This window comes from Dermochelys coriacea, chromosome 22 (genome assembly GCF_009764565.3).
Source record: "Dermochelys coriacea isolate rDerCor1 chromosome 22, rDerCor1.pri.v4, whole genome shotgun sequence".
Classification (NCBI taxonomy): Eukaryota; Metazoa; Chordata; order Testudines; family Dermochelyidae; genus Dermochelys; species Dermochelys coriacea.
This window is the reverse complement of record NC_050089.1, coordinates 18,176,123-18,201,351: the sequence shown is the minus strand read 5'-3', so window position 1 is coordinate 18,201,351 and position 25,229 is coordinate 18,176,123. Positions and strand designations below refer to the sequence as shown.

Sequence of the window (25,229 nt, the reverse complement as noted above, 5' to 3'; positions counted from 1 at the left end):
ACACCGTTGACTCATATCCAGCTGCTCATCCACTGTAACCCCTAGGTCATTTTCTGCAGAACTGCTGCCTAGCCATTCGGTCCCTAGTCTGTAGTGGTGCATGGGATTTTTCAGTCCTAAGTGGAGGACTCTGCACTTGTCCTTGTTGAACCTCATCAGATTTCTTTTGGCCCAATCCTCTAATTTGTCTAGGTCCCTCTGTATCCTATCCCTACCCTCCAGCGTATCTACCTCTCCTCCCAGTTTAGTGTCATCTGCAAACTTGCCGAGGGTGCAATCCACACCATCCTTCAGATCATTTATGAAGATATTGAACAAAACCGGCCCCAGGACCAACCCTTGAGGCACTCTGCTTGATACTGGCTGCCAACTAGACATGGAGCCATTGATCACTATCCGTTGAGCCCGGCAATCTAGCCAACTTTCTATCCACCTTATAGTCCATTCATCCAGCCCATACTTCTTTAACTTGCTCGCAAGAATACTGTGGGAGACCGTGTCAAAAGCTTTGCTAAAATCAAGGAGCAACACATCCACTGCTTTCCCCTCATCCACAGAGCCAGTTATCTCGTCATAGAAGGCAATTAGATTAGTCAGGCACGACTTGCCCTTGGTGAATCCATGCTGTTCCTGATCACTTTCCTCTCCTCTAAGTGCTTCAGAATTGATTCCTTGAGGACCTGCTCCATGATTTTTCCAGGGACTGAGGTGAGGCTAACTGGTCTGTAGTTCCCAGGATCCTCCTTCTTCTCTTTTTTAAAGATGGGCACTACATTAGCCTTTTTCCAGTCGTCCGGGACTTCCCTCGATCACCATGAGTTTTCAAAGATAATGGCCAATGGCTCTGCAATCACATCCGCTAACTCCTTTAACTCCCTAACTCGGATGCAGTGCATCCGGCCCCATGGCCTTGTGCTTGTCCAGCTTTTCTAAATAGTCCCGAACCACTTCTTTCTCCACAGAGGGCTGGTCACCTCCTCCCCATGTTGTGCTGCCCAGTGCAATGGTCTGGGAGTTGACCTTGTTTGTGAAGAGAGGCAAAAAAAAGCATCGAGCACATTAGCTTTTTCCACATCCTCTGTCACTAGATTGCCTCCCTCATTCAGTAAGGGGCTCACACTTTCCACGACTTTCTTCTTGTTGCTAACGTACCTGAAGAAACACTTCTTGTTACTCTTAACATCTCTTGCTAGCTGCAACTCCAGGTGTCATTTGGCCTTCCTGATTTCACTCCTGCATGCCCGAGCAATATTTTTATACTCTTCCTTGTTCATTTGTCCAATCTTCCACTTCCTGTAAGCTTCTTTTTTGTGTTTAAGACCAGCAAGGATTTCACAGTGAAGCCAAGCTGGTCGCCTGCCATATTTACTATTCTTTCTACACATCGGGATGGTTTGTCCCTGTAACCTCAATAAGGATTCTTTAAAATACAGCCAGCTCTCCTGGACTCCTTTCCCCCTCATGTTCTTCTCCCAGGGGATCCTGCCCATCAATTCCCTGAGGGAGTCAAAGTCTGCTTTTCTGAAGTCCAGGGTCCGTATTCTGCTGCTCTCCTTTCTTCCCTGTATCAGGATCCTGAACTCTACCATCTCATGGTCACTGCCTCCCAGGTTCCCATCCACTTTTGCTTCCCCTACTAATTCTTCCCGGTTTGTGAGCAGCAGGTCAAGAAGAGCTCTGCCCCTAGTTGGTTCCTCCAGCACTTGCACCAGGAAATTGTCCCCTACACTTTCCAAAAACTTCCTGGATTGTCTATGCACCGCTGTATTGCGCTCCCAGCAGATAACAGGGTGATTGAAGTCTCCCATGAGAACCAGAGCCTACAATCTAGTAACTTCCATGAGTTGCTGAAAGAAAGCCTCGTCCACTTCATCCCCCTGGTCCGGTGGTCTACAGCAGACTCCCACCACGACATCACCCTTGTTGCTCACACTTCTAAATTTAATCCAGAGACTCAGGTTTTTCTGCAGTTTCATACTTGAACTCTGAGCAGTCATACTGCTCCCTTACATACAGTGCAACTCCCCCACCTTTTCTGCCCTGCCTGTCCTTCCTGAACAGTTTATATCCATCCATGACAGTGCTCCAGTCATGTGAGTTATCCCACCAAATCTCTGTTATTCCAATCACATCATAATTCCTTGACTGTGCCAGGACTTCCAGTTCTCCCTACTTGTTTCCCAGGCTTCTTGCATTTGTGTATAGGCACTTGAGATAACTCGCTGATCGTCCCTCTTTCTCAGTATGAGGCAGGAGCCCTCCCCTCTCGCACACTCCTGCTTGTGCTTCCTCCCGGTATCTCACTTCCCCACTTACCTCAGGGCTTTGGTCTCCTTAAATGGGCACCTTAGCAATACCCATGCCAGGACATGAGGTCTCCTGAGACGGTGTCTTTCCCCTACTGTTCTGGAGAGGGGATTTCTTCTTTGTTGAAGGTCTAGATAGTTCTGAATGGCCCCCAAGGTCTTTGCTTACCATTGCAGCCACAATGATCACAGAAGTTGTCTGAGCACCTGGAGTTGAAGTACAGGAAGTGGGTGAGGGGATTCAGACCCCATGAGTCTCAGAGAATGCTCCATCAGCAGCAAGTTCATCCTGTTCTCCCTAAGCTTTCAAGATCTGCTTTTAAAACTTGAACGGACCTTACATTTGGAGGGCACATGAGTCACCTCAAGGCAGCAGAGGCAGTTTTAATGTCCATTGCTGCAGGGCAAAGAGCTGTGCCAAGTCTGGCACGGTTTGAAGCCTGGGGTTTTTGGTATAACCTATACCTGAGGTCATGGATTGAGGCTAGAAAAAACAAAGGCTCAGATCGGGCAAACAAAGAAGGGAAAGGGGGAAAGCCCCCAAAGCACAAAAAGCCTGTGTTTAAAAAAAACCAGGAAAAATAAAAGGAACAGAAAAAGAAATATTAAGAAACAAAATGGTGGGGGGAGGGTAGCAAGCTGTGTACCAGTAACCTAGAGATTCCTGCCTTCTCTCCAGTACTCAGACAGTCATAGCTTTTATATCAGTGTCCAGTTGTGGGGAAATAGTAGCTAGGACTACAGCAGCATTGACACATTGTCTGGATTAACCACAGCATAGGGACTGAGCTCCCAGGTCTACAGTGCATACAGCACTCCCCCCCCCCCCCCAATGCTGGAATATTTGGGGAGCTCCCCACTATAATATCTGATCTTCCTCTTGGAAAACGCAGCTGCTCTGCTATATTACAATGCAGTGCCAAGCTGCATCCACCACAGACATAACCATTGCAATGCTGCTCAGGAGCCCCCCCCCCGCATGGTGTAAGAAAGACAGTCGCACCAGCACTATCTATGCAGAAAACTGGAGATGAGAAAATAAGACACTGCTCTGCCCCACAATCATGACACACAGATGGCAACTTATCCCCCCACCGAGCTCTGGCAAATAGAGCTCACAGATAGTGCCTCATGCCTCCGACCCAGTGACTTTAATAATCCTATTACTCCAGGTCTATTCTACTTGGGAAATACACACTCCTCCTTTTAATGACCATAATGAGAGAAACGTTTCACACACCCATAGTGCTTGGCAGAGGGTCCCAACACACTTTATGGGCATAACCTGAGATGTGGTCACCTTCACGGGGATAGGACCGAATTAACACGTGGCAGTGGGGGAGGGAAAATGTTGGAAAAAAACTTTACAGAAAATGCCATGGGACCTTTACTGTCCATGCAGGGCTGATCAGGCCTTGCTATTTAAGGTCTAGTGTGTTTCACACACAGCAGGCTGCATGGAACTTGATTTATCCAAATCAGGAAGACAAGCTGAGCTAGCCCTGCAGGGATTTGTGGTTTTAGGGAATCTGTTTATTCCAGACCTGATGATTAGACCCTAAAACCAATTCATGCCTTAGTTAAGCAAGAGCACAGATAGGCTAAGTGTAAAATGGCCCAAGGGGGACACAGTCAATGGCAGAGCTGGATCTTAACTTCTAATTCCCTTGCTTGACTTCTAGACTCCAGTCACTCCCTAAGTAGCAAAGCATTTCTAACACAACTATCATCACAACTATCAACGCTACAGCTCATGATCAGTTCAACTTGCTGCTCTGCAGTTGTCTCTGGGAGGAAATTTGGGGTTTTTCTACCTACAAGGATGGAGCAGAAAGTCATGGTCACACCTATGTGAACAGATGAAAAGCAGCCTCTGCCCTGTCACCAGGCAGCATCTCTGCTTCTGGGGCTTGACTGGGCCAGGAAGGACCCTATCATTAACACCCAACTCTCACACAACCTGGGTGTGAGTTTTACACTTTCTCCAATGAAGTCTCTTGGGAACAGCCTAATCTTGCCTTCCCATCCACTCTCAGTAGACCCTGAAGCTCTCTCTCACCATCATTCGCACACAAGCCTCTCTACTGCTGGTGACCAAGAAAGCAGCAGCTTCCCATAATCTACTGCCCTTGGAGGGTTTAGTAAACTAACAAACAACACCAGTCCATTTTATTAAAAGTTTTGTAAAGATCCTCAAATCTACTCCTGAACATATGGCTCCCGCCATTCCAAGATGCACGGAGAGAAAGACATCTGCTGCAGAACTCCAACTTATAGACACTAATCAAAGCCCCATCCCTTCCACTGGAGTCACAAGCTTATCTGATCTCTAACAACAGGATAGAAGAAGGGGGAAACATCAGGAGAAGAACCACAGGAGGTGAGCAAGGAGCCTTTTCTCCAACCTGCCTCAATCCAGCCACATTAGACACAGAAAAATGGAAACAGGGGCAGAAAGACAGGGAGCTTTAAAGAAACAGGTGGGTCCTACAGCAGAGAGTGGAGTTTGGGGAAATTACTTCTGAACACAAATCCGAACGAGCTTCCAATGCTCCTTGGCTTTTTAACAAAAAAAAAATCTCATGTAGAAATCCTGGGATTGAATAAACCCTGACAGCTGGGTTCACAGATCATTTGGAGACTCAGAATTACATGCCTGGCTCTTTATTAAAAGCTCCCCAGTATATAATCAGTGCTGTACTTGGGAGGGGGTGGGCAAATCCCCCTCTTAAAACAATCTGTTCCCTGGTTCTAAACATTCAAGGACTAGCCGGCATTTCCCCTGCCTCCTTGTTCCGTGGGATTTGGATTATCATTCATGGGGTCTCCCTCCATGCTCTAGCTCCAGCCCTTTGTGTGACTTCCTACACTTCAGGAAATTCAAAGATAAATCACCACTTTACAGAACCCTGATTTCTGGCTCCAATGCAATCCAACACCAAGAAAGATAAAAGTGGTGGGGAGTGGAAAAGGGGTAACAAAATATAGCTAGTGCCAACACTTTAGTTGTGATGATCACATTTCCTCACTTTAATTTCCAAGAACACTAGAAAAGGAGCAGACAACAACAATCCGGACCTCCCCCAAAACATTAATGGGACACATTCCCTTTACCCCACGGTCCTGCTCATGTGGACACAAGTGTGGTTTTTGTACAACCCAAAGGCACTAAGATTCCAGCTCTCACAGCAAGGAATACAATACAGATCTCACTTTCACTTTGTTTAGAGGGGTATCATCAAATTGAAATCAAGTCAGCTTAAAAAAAAAAAAGCCACCTAAGTTTTTTCAGGTCCCATACCTGCTCTCACAGCCACAAAATAAACAAACCTGAAAGAGAAAAAATGATTCTATGATAGCAAAGTGAAGACTGCAAACAGCACTGTGTGGCAACCACTTATGAACCCAATTTATAATGGCACTGTGATATACGATTGCTTCCCCCCAAACACAGAACAGTAACCCAAAATAAACATTGCAATTTCCCAATATCTGATCCACAAAGCAAGGAAAATGAAGTCAATGGGGAGATGTGTCACATTCAGGATTTGCAAAAAGAAAAGGAGTACTTGTGGCACCTTAGAGACTAACAAATTTATTAGAGCATAAGCTTTCGTGAGCTACAGCTCACTTCATCGGATGCATCCGATGAAGTGAGCTGTAGCTCACGAAAGCTTATGCTCTAATAAATTTGTTAGTCTCTAAGGTGCCACAAGTACTCCTTTTCTTTTTGCGAATACAGACTAACACGGCTGCTACTCTGAAACCTGAATTCAGGATTTGATTATTCCCAGGAGTGATGTATGCATGTAATCACATCAATGCATCATTTTGGGGACAGAGACCATTAAAGTGTACCACTGTGTTTAGAGGAAAATGTTTATGGGCCAAAGAAGTACAACTCAACTTCAATAAACTTTTAAGCCACTAAACCAGAGCTGAATTTAGTACTATGTCTTTAGCAGCTCTTTGTTGTGATATAAATAGCACTGATGGCTGGGAGGGCAACAAACTTTCTATTTTCATTCATTTGGGATGACCATGTGCAACTAGCACATGAAAATAAGTGCAATTAATTCCCCTCAAGCACACATTCACATGTATGTGTATATATAATACACAGGGGAAATATTTAGCTAGTATTTCATGCTATTTGCAGCTTTTTTTCAAGTCAGTTTCAGCTGCACAGCTGTCCAGGTCTTAAGGAAAAATGCCAACACATCGGAGGGGAAATAAATTTCACCCCCCCCAGTGCAAACAAGACCAATTATTTTCAAACAAAGAATACTCAGTGGCCTAAGAAAACATCCTTTTAAAAAGTCACATGCAAATACATACATCACAGACATGTATGTACTGGTACACGAGTGAATGCACACACACACCTGCACACAGAGATGCCACCAAGACACAACCCTGGCTAGTTTATAGCCAGGTGGGAGGAGACTTGTACCATCTGCCACGCTCCAGCGCCCAAAGCTAATTCTGGTACCACATTCTAGCCTCCCAAAATAGCGGGGAGGAGGAGTTATAATTAAAGTCTAACGACGCACGGATCAGTCTGCGACACAGAGGCGAGCCCTGGCCCCCCCGTTGGCTGGCACGGAGCGCCGGGCTCCTTTCTCGCCGTGCGCCCAGCACAGGCTGGGTGCTGCACACATGCGAAAGCCTCCCCGACTACGGCCGCGAGCTGCGGACCCAGCAAGTGCTGCCGTGAGCGCCTAGTCCCGGCCCCCCCGGCTACGTCCCTCGTCGCCCTAAGCACCCAGGGCGGAGAGGGTCCGAGGGACCACGGCCGGGCCAGATACCCCAGCCCGTGCGCTCCGCTTACATGTTTCGCCAGTCCAGCCTATTTCGTCCCCTCACCAGCGCCCCCTTCTCCCGCGACAGCCAGACCGGGGCTCCCAGCAGTGGGAAGCAGCCGAGCCTGCAGGGCCCCTCGGCTCCCTGTGCTCAGGGCCGGGGCGGAGGGTCCAGTCCCCCAGCCATGTCCCTGGGCAGGCCGTCGGGCCGGGGGAGAAAGAGACTGCCCATGCACCCTACCCGAGCTGCGCCGCCCGACCCTGCTCGGTACCCGGGTGGGGGCACTAACCATGAGCCCGGGACCGGACCAGAAGGACGCGCTACGAGACGAGCTCCGCGCCGCTGCCGGGCGTCCGGGTGCCAGCCCCGGAGTGGAAGGGTCTATTCAGGGGGCGGCTCCTCCCCGCAGACAGAGCGGCCGCGGCTCCAATGGAGGGGAGCGCACCGCCCCCGGGAGGGGAGGGGACAGCGAGGAGAGCTGGAGGGGGGAAGAGGATAAAGGGGGTGGGGGGCGCCAGAACAGGGAGGGGAAGGAGACACTGGAGCGGATTTGGCCGGGCGAGAGGCGGGGCCGGGCCAGGCCAGGGGGCTGCAGGAGGAAGCTGCGCTTAAGGTAGTTTATAGCTTCTCTGTTTCTCAGGAGCAGGAAGGATGCAGCAGGCACTGCCCCTGTTCCCTAGCAGAAGGGGAACATGCCTGCCTGCTTCTATCTTCCCTTCCATCCACTGTATCCCACCTGCCACGCCCATGCCTGCTGTCTGTCTCCCTTATCCCAGCCTGGCGGTGCCTGGATTTGTGCCCTGGGTAGGCCCTGTTCTCAGAGATCCACTTTATTTCCATCCCCAGTGTCCCACACAGACATAACTCTCATCCCCCTCTTTTATTGTCCCTTCTGGCCTTTCCTTCTCCTTCTGTCTCTGCCACCTTCTTTCCATTTATGCTATGGTTGCTGTAGCCCCAAAGTGTGCCCACCAGGCAAGGAGTGCAACAAGCTAAGCCACTACCACTCCTCGCAGGTCCCAGCACTGGGCCTCCACTCAGAACAGCCCGTGTAGGCTCCTATGGTGGCCCACACTTTCTATTTCAAAGGGAACATGCTTAAGATAAAAATAATACAGGTCCAGATCCTGCAATCCAGTCCACACTGGCAGCCCCACAGGGCTCTGCACACACCCACCAGACTGCAGGGTTAGGGACCCCTGCTCTAACAAATGTCCAGTCATTCAGAATTTCAGAACACCACCAGGACACAACCCAGTGCTTCCCATTCCCAAAGCATGAACCCCTGCCACCCAAGCCAGAAAAACCCTGTGTTTTATACATTAGCCCTACAGGGCATTTGGCATGCAGCAGAGCAGTTCTGATTGAAGCCAGTAGAGGGCAGTCATGCCATTTACTACAATGTATATAGTATCAGGGGAGACGATGAGGACTTGTGGCACCTTAGAGACTAACAAATTTATTTGAGCATAAGCTTTCGTGAGCTACATTTTACATTTGAGCTGTATTTTCCACCAAATGCATCCGATGCAGTGAGCTGTAGCTCACGAAAGCTTATGCTCAAATAAATTTGTTAGTCTCTAAGGTGCCACAAGTCCTCCTTTTCTTTTTGCGAATACAGACTAACGCGGCTGCTACTCTGAAAATAGTATCAGGGGGTAGCCTTGTTAGTCTGTATCCACAAAAACAACAAAGTTTGGTTAGTTAGTCTTTAAAGTGCCACTGGACTCCCTGTTGTTACAATGTATATAGTTACTCCTGGGGACATTCTACACCAAAAAATTTTGCACACAACATTTTAAAATTCTGCAAATTTTGTCAAATCACCACCATCTAATCACACCAGTTTCAATTATTCTGGTAATTTTTTCAAAATACCTGTCAGCAAGTATGTCTGTAATAATACACACACACACAAACATTCCCCCAGGAATAGAATTTAAGAAACCCCTATGACAACCCAGTTCCTATTGCTCTGCCCCCTTCCCACTCCCAGAGCCCAGCCAGGGGGCCAGACACCCACAAGACCTCCCCCCAAGTCCAGCCACGGTGCCCACCCAGCCTGGATACCTGCACCCCAGCCCACCCCGAGTCCAGTAGCAGGGCCCCCCTGGCCAGATACTCACACCCTCTCCCCAGCCCAGCTGCAGGCCCCCCTTGCCCAGAAACCCACACTCCTCCCCCCAGCTCACATACCCATCCCCTCCCCTCCGAGATCCAGAGTGAGAAACAGTCTGATGCGCAGTCCCAGGCTTGCATGAAGTTTCCTGCATGCAGCCCTCTCCTTCCCTCAGGGCATGATGGGAACTGCAGCTGCCAGGGACCTTCTAGCTCCCTCCCCCTCTCCCAGGCAGTGTCTTCTTCTATATACAAGCAGGGCTCTGACAGGTCCAATGGCCCCTAGTGGTGGGCAGCAGCACTGCAGCCCATTTCTGTGGGGGGAAAGGAAATTCTGCACACACATTAATTTCCGCAAAATTCTGCATTGCGCAGTGGTGCAGAATTTCCCCAGGAGTAATGTAGTTAATGTCTCTTGCTTGAAGCTAATAAAGCAGTGAACTCTGAAAAGTTAACTTCCTACTCCTTCTGCAGATAGTTGTTTTACATCCTGCATTTTATGTCCAGCTTGGACAATAAAATTAGCATGGTCAGTTCAGTCTTGGCTTGCAGTGGATTCCAGTGGCCTACTGCAGCTGCGGGAAGGGTTCACAGCACCACCTGGAGCAAACGGAAACACATTAGGATTCCAAGTGAAAAAACATTTAAAACTTAGCACAAAAGCAGCATCTCTGTTTGCATATGAAACCTCACAATGAGGGCATGGGACTGAGTACTGTAACTCCCTGGAAAGTGGAGGCAGTTCAACACCTCACAGGATCAGCAAGACCATTTCAAGGGAACAGTAGTGCTCAGAATTCTGTGGCTGAGTCCCATTTCCAACCATTGCATCTCTCCCCCATCCCCGGCAATATGGTGGCGTGTGTGTCTCACTGTCATGACCATTCAGCAGGGCCTTTTCCTTAGTTTGATTTTTTTCTGATTCATTCTTTATTGGCAGTTTACTCCCTGAATAGCCTGACCCAGACCTAAACTCTCTTGAGTCACCTTGCTATAAGGTGACACCTGAAAGCAGCATGAAACAGGCCCCTACCCTGCAGGGTACTAGCATCCAGGCAGGGACCATAGCTGCCAACATACCAAGGAGATCAGCACTGGTTATGAGCCTATAGTTCTGAATCCACAAGACAGCTTTGAAAAACAATTTTGCAAACAGGCTGAAGAACCATGGTCGAAAGCTGCTAGAGAGGTTTAATCTCAAGTGCAGCTCTGTGGAGCAGAGAATAGCCTGAGAACGGAAAATCAGGCTCTAGGGGATTTGTACAACTACATTACCACGTACAGTACACAGCTCTACCAAAGTAGATCATAGAAAAGACACTCCTCCCACACATGCAATACAATTCTGGTAAATAAGACACAAAATGAGATAGTTTGCGTGTATATAGCTGCTCTAGTCTGAGAGCCTCTCCGCTTTACAGAGGGGAGGGAAATATTAACAGTCCTATTTTACAAATGCAGAAACTGATGCACAGAGTGCCAAATTTATCCCTCATGTAACTCTATAGTTTTAAAAGGAGTTATACTAGGGACAAAATTGGCTCAAAGTTTAAATAATTTAACTCACTCACTCTATGAGCTCCGGTGACAGTGTTGGGAATAGAACCCAGGAGCCCTCACTCCATCCGAGCCCACTGCTCTAATTGCTAGTTTAGTTAGGTTAGCATAAAAAGAGTCCAGAAATACAAGATCCTACTTTGCCTTGGAGCGCAGCTCACACATTGCAAAGCGCATTCAAGCAAGGTTATGGATGAGATTTAACTTGATGCACTGATGCAGTATCAGTCATTGGGAGTAATGCCATTTTTGGAAGCAGTTTAACTTTGTGCCAGTGTAGACAGGGAAAACATTGTGCTCAGGATCCATAGTGGCAGGAATAAATATAGTGCGGTCATTTCCCCCTCCTTTCCCCACAGAACTGGGGAGCACTATTGATCAGCAATGTTTTATTGGCAGGAGGGGAGTATGTGTGTGTGTGAACCTGCTAAGAAGAATTCCAATATCACCAAATATTTCCCAGAGTTAGAGGCAATCTACGCTACAGTAGAAGTCTGGCAGTGACAGTGGTGAAGATTTCCGTGTGACTCAGTAACAGAGAAAAATATCTACATTGTTTTCCATCAAAATCCCTGTTAACACCCCAGGGAAGGCTTCCAGACTGTAAAAGAAAAATTAAAAATGTTTTTTTTTTTTAAAAAGTATGATCAGAAAATGTGATTCAACTGGAAAACTAAAGCAGTTGTGGAAAATATGACCATCTTTGCACAAAGATATTGACTGTGGTAGTGTGAAAAGCATTACTGAAGGACAGGGTAGGAAAATAAGCCCCTTTGTCCTTGTGAAACCTGGGAGTGTTCCGAGGTGTTTTCTTCTTGTTGTTCAGGGCCTGTGCTCACTCACTTATGCTAAATCAACATAGCACTGCTGTTCCCCCCAAACCCCCACCAAGAGTGAAGTCAGCTCCTGGGATGTCCATGGGAAATTCCCATTTTGTAACCAAACAGAAGCCAGTATAAATTCTTCAGAGAAACATGCTCCTCAGTAAGGCAGCTACAGCCTAGAAGACGTAAAATGTAATGCTCCAGCATGTGTGGTCCAAAGTCTGTGCTCTGTTACAGCAGAAAAACTCCAGTGAAGTCAGTGGAGTGACTTCAGATTGAGGAAGAGAGAACATGCACACACTCGTGTGTGTGTGTGTGTGTGTGTACGTATATTGTATGGCGCTGCCAGGGCTGAATACAATAAAACACTTTAACCATGTTTCTAAGATAAGCATAGAGCATGGGCTGGTTGGTCTTCAGTCCCTGTGTCTTGGCCTAATTAGTATTTGCTTTCTAACAGGCCTAAGTGATGGGCCTCAGATGCTCCAGCGTTAGAGTTGCTTATAGTGTGTAATTTTCTATTTGAATGTGAGTTTTCACATATCTGGTTCAAAGTTTCCAGAGTAATGTGGAAAATATATATAATTATCAGAGGAAATGGCTGAATTCTGATCAGGAATTCTGAACAGCTTATTGCCATGCTGATGACCCTGCTAACATTACTGTTGCTACATCCAGAAAATTCATTGTAATTTCCATCACAAGAGTACAGGTATAGCAAGGGGCATCACCCCTAGCAGCACAACTTGGGCAATCTGATGAGGAGGAGAATGAAAAGAATATCTTAAACGCTGTACAAAATAAGACAACACAGAATGAGCCAGGACAGTACATCCTCGGCCAGCAACACTGGTACAAAGCACAGGGGCAGGGGATGCTTGTTAGAGCAGCATAGATAAAACGGTTTCTGCTATCCTTGTAGACAAACTTGCTCCAAAGGAGACCCATTTCCCAGGCATGGTGCAGGAGAATCTCACACAGAGACCCCATGGGCTCACGATGGGCATGGGCTCATTCCAGTTCAGCAGTCAGCTTCTGATCTCTATCACACCAAGATCAATTTAGTGCAGCTAATGATTCTGACTTCAGGGGAGTGTCTCCAGATTTACACTAATATGAGGCAGCTGAATCAAGTCTTTGGGGGGTGAAGACACAGAAGGGTGCTGGGTCCAAATCTGAGATGTCCCAGAATAACAGAGTGCAGGATTGACTCCTCTGTCTTGATTACATTGAGTACTTACAAAGGGTTTTCCAGCCCATGGCTCTCAAAGCCATTTATCATCCCCATTTTACAGATAGGCAAACAGTGATATTAAGTGACTCGTCCGAGGTTGCACAGCAAATCCATGACAGAGCCAGGAACAGACTTCTAGTCCGACATCTTGTGCACTAGGTCACAGTGCCTCCCAGGGCTGAATAATTCACACAAATGCTCCTAACTGCCTGACATGGCATGAAGTGCAGCAGGCAGAGAGGGGGAAAAGATTGAAAACAGAAAAGAAGGGCTCAATGAAGTCCCCAGCCTCCCCCAGTTCCCCTTTTCCCATGGAAATGGAGTTAAATACCTCCTGTGACAGGAGCTGGAGGGAGGATCTGCCACCCAAGGAAGCATCCGATGAAGTGAGCTGTAGCTCACGAAAGCTTATGCTCTAATAAATTTGTTAGTCTCTAAGGTGCCACAAGTACTCCTTTTCTTTTTGCGAATACAGACTAACACGGCTGCTACTCTGAAACCAAGGAAGCTTGTTATTGCCAATCTCATCAAATAGAGCAGACTGCAAGTGGCAGCAGGATTTGCTGGGATGGTGTCCACCTCCAGCATCCTGAGTTCCCCCACCCCGAGGGCCCAGCCTGCCCTCATTTCTCCACTGGTCGGATCCATTCAGATACGAAGCTGATGTCAAAAGCAAAACGATGAGCGATATTACCTCTCACCACGATAGATGGCTTCCAGGGCAACACACTCATGAGAATGTTCTGAACAAGGCCGGATCCATCACCTGCCTCCGTTCAAGAGCTTCTCCCTTCAGAAATCTTCCCAAGTGTGAAGGTTCTGGAAAGGGAAGGTATCAGAGGGCAACAGCCTACCAGCCAGCCTTACACAAGAGCATCTGGGAGAGGCTGCCAGGCACTGCCAGGAGTGGGGAAGGAGGAGTTGCAGGAAGCGGCAGGGTGATTTAGGGGGAAGGATCAGGTCTGGAAAAATTCTCCTCTGCTACTCTCAAAGGTCTGTACCAGAGTGTGTGTCTACTGCACTATCATTAACTGAATTGCTCCCTTCCCCAGGATACCATACAGCAAAATGACGACGCCTAAATAACAGCCTCTGCACAGATCATGTTTTGGGCTTCACTTACAGCAATCAGCACATACTGGGATCAGGTCCCAGCTCTGCTATGAGATACAACCCAAAGAAATGCAGCTCCAATGCTAACAATGGGCATAGGTGGGAGTCACACATGCGTGTGTCCACACCTGTCTGTCTGCATCTGTCTACACAGCCTGTGGTCCAGTGCACAGTGGTATGTGTGTATATTGTTCTATCTGCCCATGGGCAGAGAGTGAGAGGATGCATTGGGTCTCGGGATCTTGCTCTCTACATGTTGCATGAACTTCCTAGACATGCACAGAGAAGAAAAGGAGTACTTGTGGCACCTTAGAGACTAACAAATTTATTAGAGCATAAGCTTTCGTGAGCTACAGCTCACTTCATCCGATGCATCCGATGAAGTGAGCTGTAGCTCACGAAAGCTTATGCTCTAATAAATTTGTTAGTCTCTAAGGTGCCACAAGTACTCCTTTTCTTTTTGCGAATACAGACTAACACGGCTGCTACTCTGAAACCTGTGATTATGCACAGAGAAGGAGCAGTGGGGTCTGGGAACAAGTCTGTTTATAGTGACTGTAGTGGGAGGAAGCCTCAATTGAGAGAGTAAATTAGGGACAAATCTGATTTAGCCTGAGTCTATCTCTGGGATTTCATTAGCAAGGCAAAGGAACTTTCACTAACCATGCTCCCTGGGAGCCGTCAGGCTGTGTTCAGATGCTCTGCATAAGTCAGATTCCTACAAACAGAAACTTCAGGAACCAGCATCATGAGGAGTGGATCTGCGTGCAGAGTGCTGCCAACGACTACTAGAACATGCAAGAGGGGAAACCCTGAGACAGGTTACACTATTGATTCTCAGACTTTTGTATTGGTGATCCCTTTCACATAGCAAGCCTCTGAGTGCGACCTCCCTTATAAATTAAAAATACATTTTATATTATATTATATATATTATATATTTAACACTATTATAAATGCTGCAGGTGAAGCAGGGTTTGGGGTGGGGGGTCACGAGCTGTGAGTCTCCAAAGGGGTCACGACCCCAAGTTTGAGAACCCCTGGGTTAGACCAAGACACAGCGCAGGCTTCCCTCACCCAGCTCTGCTAATGTTCCTCAATCCCAAATCACAGCCCCCTGCTATTCCTCTTCTGGGCTCCCTCCCTCATCACCTCTGGACAGTGCCTCTCAATTCCAGTCTACAGCCCCACTGCTATCCCAGCCCTGGGATTCCCCCACCCCCAGCTATGCAAATGCCCTTCTATCCCAACCCACAGGTGCACCTGTTATCTCAGCCATGGGCTCCCCACCTCACACAGTTCTGCCGGTGCCCCTCAGTCCCAATTTATTACATGCCCTACCATTCCTATCCTAAAATAAAATCATAAGCCTGGAAGAGACCTCGAGAGGTCATCTAGTCCAGTCCCCTGCACTCATGGCAGGACTAAATATTATCTAGACCACTCCTGACAGGCGTTCGTCTAACCCGCTCTTAAAAATCTCCAATGATGGAGATTCCACAACCTCCCTAGGCAATTTATTCCAGTGCTTAACCCCTCTGACAGTTAGGCAGTTTTTCCTAATGTCAAACCTAAACATCCCTTGCTGCAATTTAAGACCATTGCTTCTTGTCCTATCCTCAGAGGTTAAGAAGAATAATTCTTCTCCCTCCTCCTTATAACAACCTTTTATGTACTTGAAAACTGTTATGTCCCCTCTCAGTCTTCTCTTTTCCAGACTAAACAAACCCAATTTTTTCAATCTTCCCTCATAGGTCATGTTTTCTAGGCCATTAATCGTTTTTGTTGCTCTTCTCTGGACTCTCTCCAATTTGTCCACATCTTTCTTCAAATGTGGTACCCAGAACTGGCCACAATACCCCACTTGAGATCTAATCAGCATGGAGTAGAGCAGAAGAATTACGTCTCCTGTCTTACTTATAACACTCCTGCTAATACATCCCAGAATGATATTCACTTTTTTTGCAACAGTGTTACACTATTGACTCATATTTAGCTTATGGTCTACTATGACCTCCAGATCCCTTTCCGCCATACTCCTTCCTAGGCAGTCATTTCCCATTTTGTATGTGTGCAGCTGATTGTTCCTTCCTAAATGGAGTACTTTGCATTTGTCCTTATTGAATTTCATCCTATTTACTTCAGATCATTTCTCCAGTTTGTCCAGTTCATTTTGAATCTTAATCCTATCCTCCAAAGCACTTGCATGGGTGATTGTAATGAACTACACTTGTCCTATGGCAGAAATATCAATTAGGAACCAAACAGGTCACCAAACCTGTAAAAAATGCAAGTATCCTAAGAAACATTTAAGCAAAAAACAAGCACAAAAATTCCCTGTGGTCCCCATCTCCCCTCCCCCCTGCAGCTCTATGCAGCTGCTTTATCACAAACAGCAACATTGTAACTGCTACAAGCTGTAACTATGCTGACTCCTATGGTAACACCAGGGCCAGGGCTGTAAAAGATGTCATTCAGCCATGAAGTATTAAGGCTGACTGTGTCATTTACAGCTAAATTGGGGGTTTATTTATGAGGCAAAGCAAGAGCTAAATCTCCAGCAGGGCAGCCTGTACAGAAAGGCAGAGTCCCCTGCAATATTTTAGGACCTATTATCACCCATAGGAAATCTGAGTGGGTGAGGATTACCATTTCATCCCAGTTTGAGCTCAGCAATAGCCAACCCTCAGTACCTTGAAAGCCTGGTGCAGATATCAACTGGCTCAGCCTCCCTTCCCCTATGAGGCTGGGAGCTGGTATCTCCATTTCACAGACACAAATCAGGGCACAGAGAGGTCAAGCCAAGAGCACCAATAGCAGAGCCAGGAACAAACGAACCCAGGAGTCCTTACTCCCACTCCCCTGCTCCTTCCACTGAACAAAGAGGTCATGTGACCTGTGGGCTTGCACAACCAGTGCCTTGGAGCATCTCTGATAACTAACAGTAGCATTTCTGCCAGGATCTCAAAGCACTTTACAAAGCAGGGCCAGTTTCGTTGCACCCTTTTCTAAGTGGGGTAACTGAGGCACAGAAAGGGCCCAAGACAGTGAGTCAGCAACAGAGTCAGGCATAGAACCCAGGATTCCTGGTTCCCCATTCCCTGTGACAACTACTAGAAAAAGCAACATACAATCTGCTTTGCACCTTGTATTGTGCTAGAAATCAAGGTCAATGGGTACAAGGCACCACGTCAGCTAGATGGGAGCCTGTGGTGTTTCCATCTGGGACAACAGGCCCAACTGGGGGCAGCACAGACCTTGCTCCTTTCCTGCTGGGTACAGACAGCAGAGGGTTTAACAAAGGAGCTTACATCACAGACAGTGTTGCTAGCTGGGTGAGGATTATGTCCCCAGTTGTACCGAGAGGGAGATGAGGAGCCTGACAGGATGCTGGCCAGCTGTGCCATGCATTACAGTGCCAGCCCACGCTGGAGCACACGGGGAGTAGATACACTACAGCTAAGCAAACACTGCTAGCAGAGAGGTGTGTTGCCCCACCCGCTGCCTCACAAAACACCTTACTGGAGACACAGGTCTGAGGTGATTGTCAACTCAGACTATCCCTCACAGGAGGCCGGGGGGGGGGGGGCAGCTCCACCTCACAGCCCAATGGCCATTGGAATTATCAGACAGGATCAGAACTGTGGTCTGTCTAGTCCAGTATCCCTGTCTCCAGCAGCGCGTTGAGCTGAGCCAAGATCTCACACTCCACACGCAGCTCAGCACAACTGGCCAGGCATCTGATAGGGTGTTTAAGCCTCCTCTGAAGCACTGGACACTGCACGAGGATCCAGGACCCCCGGCCATATGGTCTGATCTAGGGTGGCAGGCAGAAGAATCAGGGCTAGCTCAGATTTGTCCTGGCAAATGCTGTGCTCTTCTGTTAAGAGCATTTGGGAGAAAGAAGGTCTGGCTCTGGGCTATCCCATAACACTTATGGTGCCTGCATCTCCAGAGGCCACACTGCATCATTTCCTCTAGGCTGGGATTTTCTCCAGGTAGAGCAAGACTCATGCCTCTTTGTTCTCTTCACAGTGTTCAGAGCCCCCTCCAGGAGCAGAGCCACCAGCTGGCCATAACAGTTACAAGCCTGCAGCTCATTGCTATGGCAACTCAAGCTCTAGAGAGATGCCATTGCAGCACATTACCCTGGCAATTAAAGTTCTAGAATGACCCCAACAAGAAGGCCTGTTAACATTGAGGATTCCCCCCTGCCCACCAAATTCTGTAAAGGGCCAAGCAGAGACACAGGAACCCTGCCTCAAAGAGTTTCAAGTCTAAGCCAGGTAAATCTCAGCCATGGGACAAAGGGAAAGGGCAGGGGAATGAGGGAGCCTGGTTATGGCAAATGAAACCAACAGGAAGTACATCAGAGAGGGAGTGACTCAGGCATACTGATATTTTTAAGGATAGATGGGGAAGGGGACAGCCTGGGAAATGGCCCAGGAAAGCTGAACCCTAGAAGCTGAAATAATTACATGAAAAGGAGGCATCTGGATTAAAAAGCCTTGTTTGTTTGTCAGTCAGCTGGTTGGTTCTTTTCAAACAATCAGCTTTAAATTCCCCTCCCTCTGCCTCAAACAAGCCCAACCATTATTAGAGGCTCTAATAAATTCCTGGCAGCTGATCCCGCCTCTGCTTTCTGCAGCTGTCAGAAGATGGCTCAGGATGCACCTTTGATATTTGACAGCGTAAACTCTCCATCAGGGAGGGGGAGCTGGATTCTGTGTTTTGTGCCAGACCTTAATACCAGATTACCCAACAAAGTGGACGGCAGCTCCCCTAAAGCAGCATGCTTCTCCATGGGCTACCAAGGAACTGGGGCATAGGTAAGCAGAGAGCCATTTCCAGTGCAATTGGTGAACTGGTGCAATGAATTTTAGCAAGCATCTCTTTTTAAGAGCCATGCATGACAGCATTGTGTGGCAATGGGCCAATAGGGCTAGTTCATGCCAGGCTTCCAGTTACTAGGGATTCTAGCCCAAACCTGCTCCTGAGGTTTGGGCTAGACAAACTGAGGATGCAGGATGGGTCACACCTGTCCCCATCTACCCCTGATCTTAGTCCCAAATTTGCCTTCCCCCCAAGACAGGCCAGCACTCTCTCCTCTTTACAGTCCTCCTTTAGACACCAGAAAGACTGACCTCTCAATAGATGATAGCCCCCTGCATGAGCCTGTAGCAGGGTTTGAACCCAAGGATCTTCAGCACCCTGACCACATAAACTAAAGAAGTAATCCCATTAGCTGATAGCAGTAATAGGCTGTTACCCTCTAGTGCAACTGCCAATAGAAGGGGACACAACACAAGCTTGACCAGTGAGTCACACTGAGGTTCTAGAAAGGATTATTATTGCTAAAGAAATTCCCATCATCAAAGCTGCCTGTGCTGTCCTTGCCCTCTTTGCCCTCCATGGAGCTCTGGAAGGCTGAGAGGATGTGGCGGCAGGCTGGGAGTCTTGCATTTCCACAATGGCCAACCTTCCTTGCTCTGGAACTGCACACACCCATGCTAGCAAGGCAAAAGGGACCAGAAACTTCTTCAGAAATACAACAAACCTGGCAAATTCCAATTAACACTGGCAAGAAGGGCCTGTAGCATCGTCCCCCTGGAAAGAGCACATGTGCCCAGGGGAAGAGACAATCAGACGTTAAGGAGAACTGGCCCTCATCAAGGTAACAGGGAATATGTCTACACAGCAAAGAAAAACCCGCAGCTGGCCCATACCAGTCGACTCAGGGTCGCAGGGCTCGGGGCTTTTTCATTGCTGTGTAGACTTTTGGGCTCGGACCCTCTCACCTCACAGTGTCCTAGAGCCTAGGCTCCAGCCCGAGCCCAGAAGTCTACACAGCAAGGAAACAGCCCCACAGTCCAAGCCCCGTGAGCTCAAGTCAGCTGGCATGGGCCAGTTGTGGATTTTTATTTGCTATGTAGACATAACCAGGGAGGCAAACACAGATCCCTCCAGCTGAGTCAGAGCACTCAATGGCTAAAATATAAAGGAGACTCCAAACCTACAGCAAATGCTGGGGGCTCCTTCAGGAAAGAGGATGGGGAATCTCTGTTCAGCCATGACTCAAATGAAGCTTTACAATCAGAACCACATGCCACCTGCACACTAACCAAGCCAGGTTCTGTTCCTGGTGGGACATCCCCACTAACCCAGCAGCCCAACAGGATAGTTACTGGAACTGGGCTTCACCTAATTAGCAGTCACCATTGGCGCTGGGCCTGCTCCTGCACCTAGGGCTAGGGTTTTAGTTCCACTGAAAGCAGTGACTCGCTCAAAACACAAGCCAAGTTCACCCCGAAGCCGATCCCAGCTCAACAAAGCTTCCGTAAAACAGTGAGGCTAAGTTGCACTGGGCACTCTCTCAAGCCTAGTTACCCTCACCTGCTCTCAGGATAACTATGATTCACCCAGCTCCAAGGCAAAGATGTACCCTAGCTGCAGAGCGAAAGCTGGCTCCAAAGTCAGAGGAAGTCAGGACCCACCTTACAAAGCTAGGAAAGTCAGAACCTGACCCAAACATCACCAATCTTTGGGGACTGAGGGGCCCAGGCCTGGAGCTACTTGAACGGTCAGGAGTGTCCTCTCATGCATTGCCCCCACCACAGCCAGCCTTGATGCCCAAGGGCAGACACCTTACCTTGGGTCAGGCGAGTGGGCTGCTTAACCTGCAGGCCATCAATGACACAGACATTCCCGCAGGGGTGCAGGGTGAGGGTCCCACACACATTCTCGATGTAGCAGTGCTCAGAGGCCAACCCAGTCCCCTGAAGAACAATGTCCTTAGCGGCCGAGCCGATCATGGTCCTCCCTGCAAGGAGAAACATCTGCTTAATGCTCCTTGGGTCATAACAAGGAGAACCAGTGCTTGGGAAGGGAGGCCAAAGTAGGTCAAGCACCCCCATTTACAGAGGCCGAGAGGGGACCACTCACCCTATATTATTGGTGCTAAAACCCCACTTGGTGGGCACCCCATCCTGTGTGGGCACCATGTGATAGGAAGGTGGGGGCTGGGCCAGAAGCATCCTCTGTAGTTTTTGCTAAGAGGAGCTCCTGAACTGGGAAGTGGGGAGGGGGGACACGTAACCACCGCTTCAACTGTGTGGAATAATGGGACTGCAGCCAGGGCTGAGGGCAGCTCCTGTCCTGATGCTGCAGAGCAAGTGCAGACCTGGACATCAAGCCACCAAGTTTTAGAAACTGGTGAGTACCCTAGAGAGGGATTGATACAGCCTCTCCCCGCTCCTGTAACCATCACCCCCTGCACACAAACAAACCACCAACAGCCATTGATTCCCCCCCACACCACCTCAGGAAATGGAGGTACAAGCCCCTCATATAGGGGCATGACATAGGATCCAGAAGTCCTGTGCTCATTCCTCTAGGTCAGGCTGACTCTTAAAGCTCCAAAGGCAAGGCAATCTGCACCCACACGGGTGTGCGGTAGTGCTGATTTGTCCCTCCTGCCCCAGCACTCTGCAGTGCTTGGAGGAACAGGGCTGCTTCGTACTTCAGAGGAGAGGGGAGTCCTTCCACAAGGCAAGATCTGGACAGCGTTACAGGGCCCAGCACAGTGCTGCTCTCTCCTTGGCTGCAGAGATTAGCACTGGGCTCCTGTCTGTGGCCCAGACTGCAAAGGCCAGGCCAGAGAGTTGGGACCTTGCAGGTCCTCAGGTCAGAGCCTATGCTCCTTGAGCCTTTCATCAGGGCTGCTATTGATCACGCTGTTTCCTGGGCAGCACTGGCTCCCTGACAGGAATTCACCCTACAGGTCTCAGCATATTAGCTGCTGGGAAGAAATGGGGCCACTTGGGGACAGACAACAGAGAGCTAAACGTAGGTGGTCAGAGACACCCAAAGAGTGACCCACACATCCCAGGCTTGTCCCTTCTAGGAACACAAACCCAAGCAGAGATGCAGCAGAAGGGGCAGGAGGAGGCTAGCAATAAAGAATCCTGTTTCATACTAACCACTGTGCCCCCAGGTTCCTCCTCCTGCTCCTATCTCCTTCACTCTCTCTGATCAGACAGGCATGGTCCCTCCACCTCTTCTTCCCCCCACCCCACTGCAACCCCAATCTCCAGCTGCCTCCTGGGGCAGGCAACTCCCACTCTCCTTTGATCCAGTTATCTCTGGCAGCTTCCTCGGTTGATTTTGTGCTGAACAGACCACAAGCTCTTGGCTAAGCCCTCCCCACCCCCCTCAGATCCCTCCCATTTCACACTCTCAGGCCCTTGCTGACTAACAGACTGTGAGTTGTGTCCAAAAGCAAGGCTCACTACGTAACAAGTGCATGGCCCAAGAAGAAGCTCGGCTCTGCTCCCCTTTCCTGTCTGAGGTGCAGGGGGCTTGGTAGGGTCTGTGGCTTGGGCTGGCATGTGAGCATGTCATACATGCACAGGCGAATCCTTGCCAGTGAGGTCTTGGACATCTCCACAGGAAGCAGATCTGGCAGCTCCCTGCCTCTCAGGCCAAGGATGCAGACAGGTTGCTAACAGCAATGTCTCCAGGGAGAGCTTGGCTCTTGCTTCTCTCTGTTTTTTAATCTGATCTTTAATCTGGGGCTGCACTGTGGCCTCAGTAACAATTATTGGACACAGATGCATGCCTAAGGCCTTGCTTCCTAATACCAACTGCTGGAGAAGGGCTGACATTTGGTGGGGTTGAGCCATGAAGAAGCTGGAGTGTCTGATCCTAAACTGAGAGGCAGGGGGCAAGTGGTTTAGGGATGGGGAGGCACAGCTGGGTTCTGATCATCATGTGCTTGTCCCTGTAGCAGGGCCATTCACAGGGGCTGCCAGGGAGGGGCGTTATTGGGGATTAAAACTTTTCAGGAGCTAGCCACCCACTATCTGGAGGGGAGGAACAGGCTGCCCTATGTGCCTCTCACTCCCTCCATTCTTGGGAGCCAAGGCTGGATCTGAAACACAATTGCCAGCCCAGCTTTCGCTGGGATGTTGATTCCATCTGGCTCTGGGCTGCTGAGCTCACATAAACCAGGAACATCAATGCAGAAGTTAACCCAAGTCCCTGCAAGATGAGAGGGTGTGGCAGCGCCAGCTCCCACTGATGGGACTAAAGATGGGTGGGACTTAGTGCCCACCCCCAGGGGCTATGGGTATCCCAGCCAGATCCAGACTGTGCCTCTCCACCCCAATTTTCAGTGGGACTAACCCAGGTTCCGGATCCCACATTCAGTATCTAGATGTGGCTACTTTAATGGGGCTTTCTCAGCACCCTGCAGGAAGTTACAGCCACATAAAGTGGATCACAGCAAAGCCCACACACCTGGAGGGCAAGTGGTGGGGGGCGGGGGCAAGGACATGGGTGGCAGCAGCAGTCAGGCCAACACTGACAGTAGTCAGCAAGAGCAGAGGAAATCCCACAGGTAAAACACTGCCTTCAGTCTGTGCATCGAGTGTGGCAGAAGGCAAGAGCAGTGCAGCAGCATCTTGCGTGCCAGGCCATCAATAGCCCTGTTTTTTGCTGTGCCCCTCTCATCTGGGCTCCAAAAGCACCATGTAACCTTCCACTAACTATACCCTACAATCCAGGCAGGCAGGAGGTCCATATCAGATACTGCGGTGGGGCAGGAATATTAGCTCCATTTAGCAACAGGAATGGAGGGGGGCAGGCTAAGATTCTCAGAAGTGGTCACTAATTTGGGGATCCCAACTGGAGACCCCTAAGGGATGACTTTCAGGGGTGCTGAGCACCCACAACTCTAGCTGACATGACTGGAAGCTTGCGTATGCTCAGCACCCCTGAAAGTCAGGCCCTATCGCTTCCAGTTGGACCCCACCAAATTAATGACCACTTCTTAGAATCAGGCCCAAGGTTCCTAAAATGGGCCATTCAAAATTAATAGCTAGTTTGAAAATTGGGGTGTAGGAGACTTGCCCAAGGCCTCACGCAAGTCTATAACACAGCTGGAAATGGAACCCCTAGGCCTCCTGTTCTACCCATTACAAACACACCCTCTCCACAGTCTGGTTTTCCCATGGTGTGATGGTTGGTCTCCACCCAGTGTAAGCTACACAGTGGGTGTCAGTCACAGGAGGGCAGGAAAAGTGATACTCCCTCCCCCAGGTAAGCTCCAAACCCCTATCAGCCTCAGCCCATTGTCACAGCACAGGCAAGGGGAACTTACCCTCTTCTAGGGGCAGGAGGGTGACGGCGGTGCTAAGCCGGCCACTGCCCAAGCTCACCAGATGTGGCTTGTTAGTCTGGACCTTCAGCCCCTTGCCCATGTCTATTAGGTCCAGAGGGCTGTTCTGTAGGGAGGGATAAAGCAGAACCCCTGGTTAGAACGTGCTCATCCCTGAACTCAAGGGAGAGGTCGCTGGCCTAAGCCCTTCCTAGATGCGGACAGAGAAGTTTTCCATCTGGCAGGAAATGCAGTGAGTTTGGTGAGTCACAGTCAATTTGTGGTGGACCAGCATCCACAGCACAAAAGCCCCCCCGTCAGTCCCTTACTGGTAGCGTCAGCAAAAAGGTCAAGAGCTGAACAGGCCATTTGGACTGCCCTCTCTTCTCACCCCTCCAGCGCAGGCCAGGTTGTGGATGCTGACCTTGCCACTGACCATTCTGGAGGTAAGCAGAGGGCTCCAGAGCTGTCAGTCTGGCATCAGGACGTATATATAGGGAGGCAGATATTGCACCAGCTGCTGCAGAGAAGGTGGCTCTTGCACTGGCAGCACCCCACATGTGGGAAAAGGAAGAGAGGAAACAGGGATGGAAGGAGCCCAGATCCACAGGGACAAGGCTGATATATGTCTGGGGAACGGGCAGGGGTGTGCAAACAAGACCCCTGAAATGAGGAACAAGCCCAGTGGGGTTTCCGACAGGCAGGGGTGGGGCATGCTCCAAGGACTTGCTCATCCATGGGTGGCTTAGTTCCTAGGGCTTGAGTGCAGGTGGAGCCAGCACTGGTGGGGGGATTCCCAATCCAGATCACACCATACTGGAGTGCTCCAGAGAGAACTCACTGGCCAAACCTTCCCCTGCTTGGAGAAGCAGGAAGTGGAAGTGGGGATACACAACACGCCAGCCATAATTCCCCTGCATCCTTGCAGGCCCTGGGCCAGGCCTAACCATGACAAGGAGGCATCCACCCCTCACCCCCCTTTGCTGAGGCCTCCAACTGGGAGATGCTCTCCAGGTTCCTTTGCTGCAGCGGAGCTGCTTTAGCCCCTGAAACATGCCAGTAAATGGATGGATGGATGGATGGATGGATGGATGGACGGACGGACAGGGAGACAGACA

At 49.2% G+C, this 25,229-nt stretch overlaps 1 protein-coding gene across 28 annotated transcripts in view; it reads right to left on the bottom strand.

The window, feature by feature from the left end:
* PHLDB1 (pleckstrin homology like domain family B member 1) overlaps window positions 1–25,229 on the bottom strand; it is a 121,566-nt gene that overhangs the window by 81,007 nt on the left and 15,330 nt on the right. For 25 of the 28 annotated variants that reach the window (XR_006276634.1, XM_043500879.1, XM_043500901.1 and 22 more), the window contains exons 3-4: window positions 24,115–24,238; window positions 20,605–20,775 (exon numbers count right to left, since the gene is read on the bottom strand). Coding sequence is in view for 25 of the 28 variants with exons in the window: in XM_043500879.1 (XP_043356814.1) it covers window positions 20,605–20,775; window positions 24,115–24,238 (295 nt within the window). In the remaining 3 variants the exon portion in view is untranslated. Of the gene's footprint in view, window positions 1–7,137; window positions 7,307–7,398; window positions 7,524–20,604; window positions 20,776–24,114; window positions 24,239–24,535; window positions 24,655–25,229 lie in introns of those variants that run through there. The other 3 variants (XM_043500884.1, XM_043500888.1, XM_043500890.1) reach the window with 3 other exon arrangements.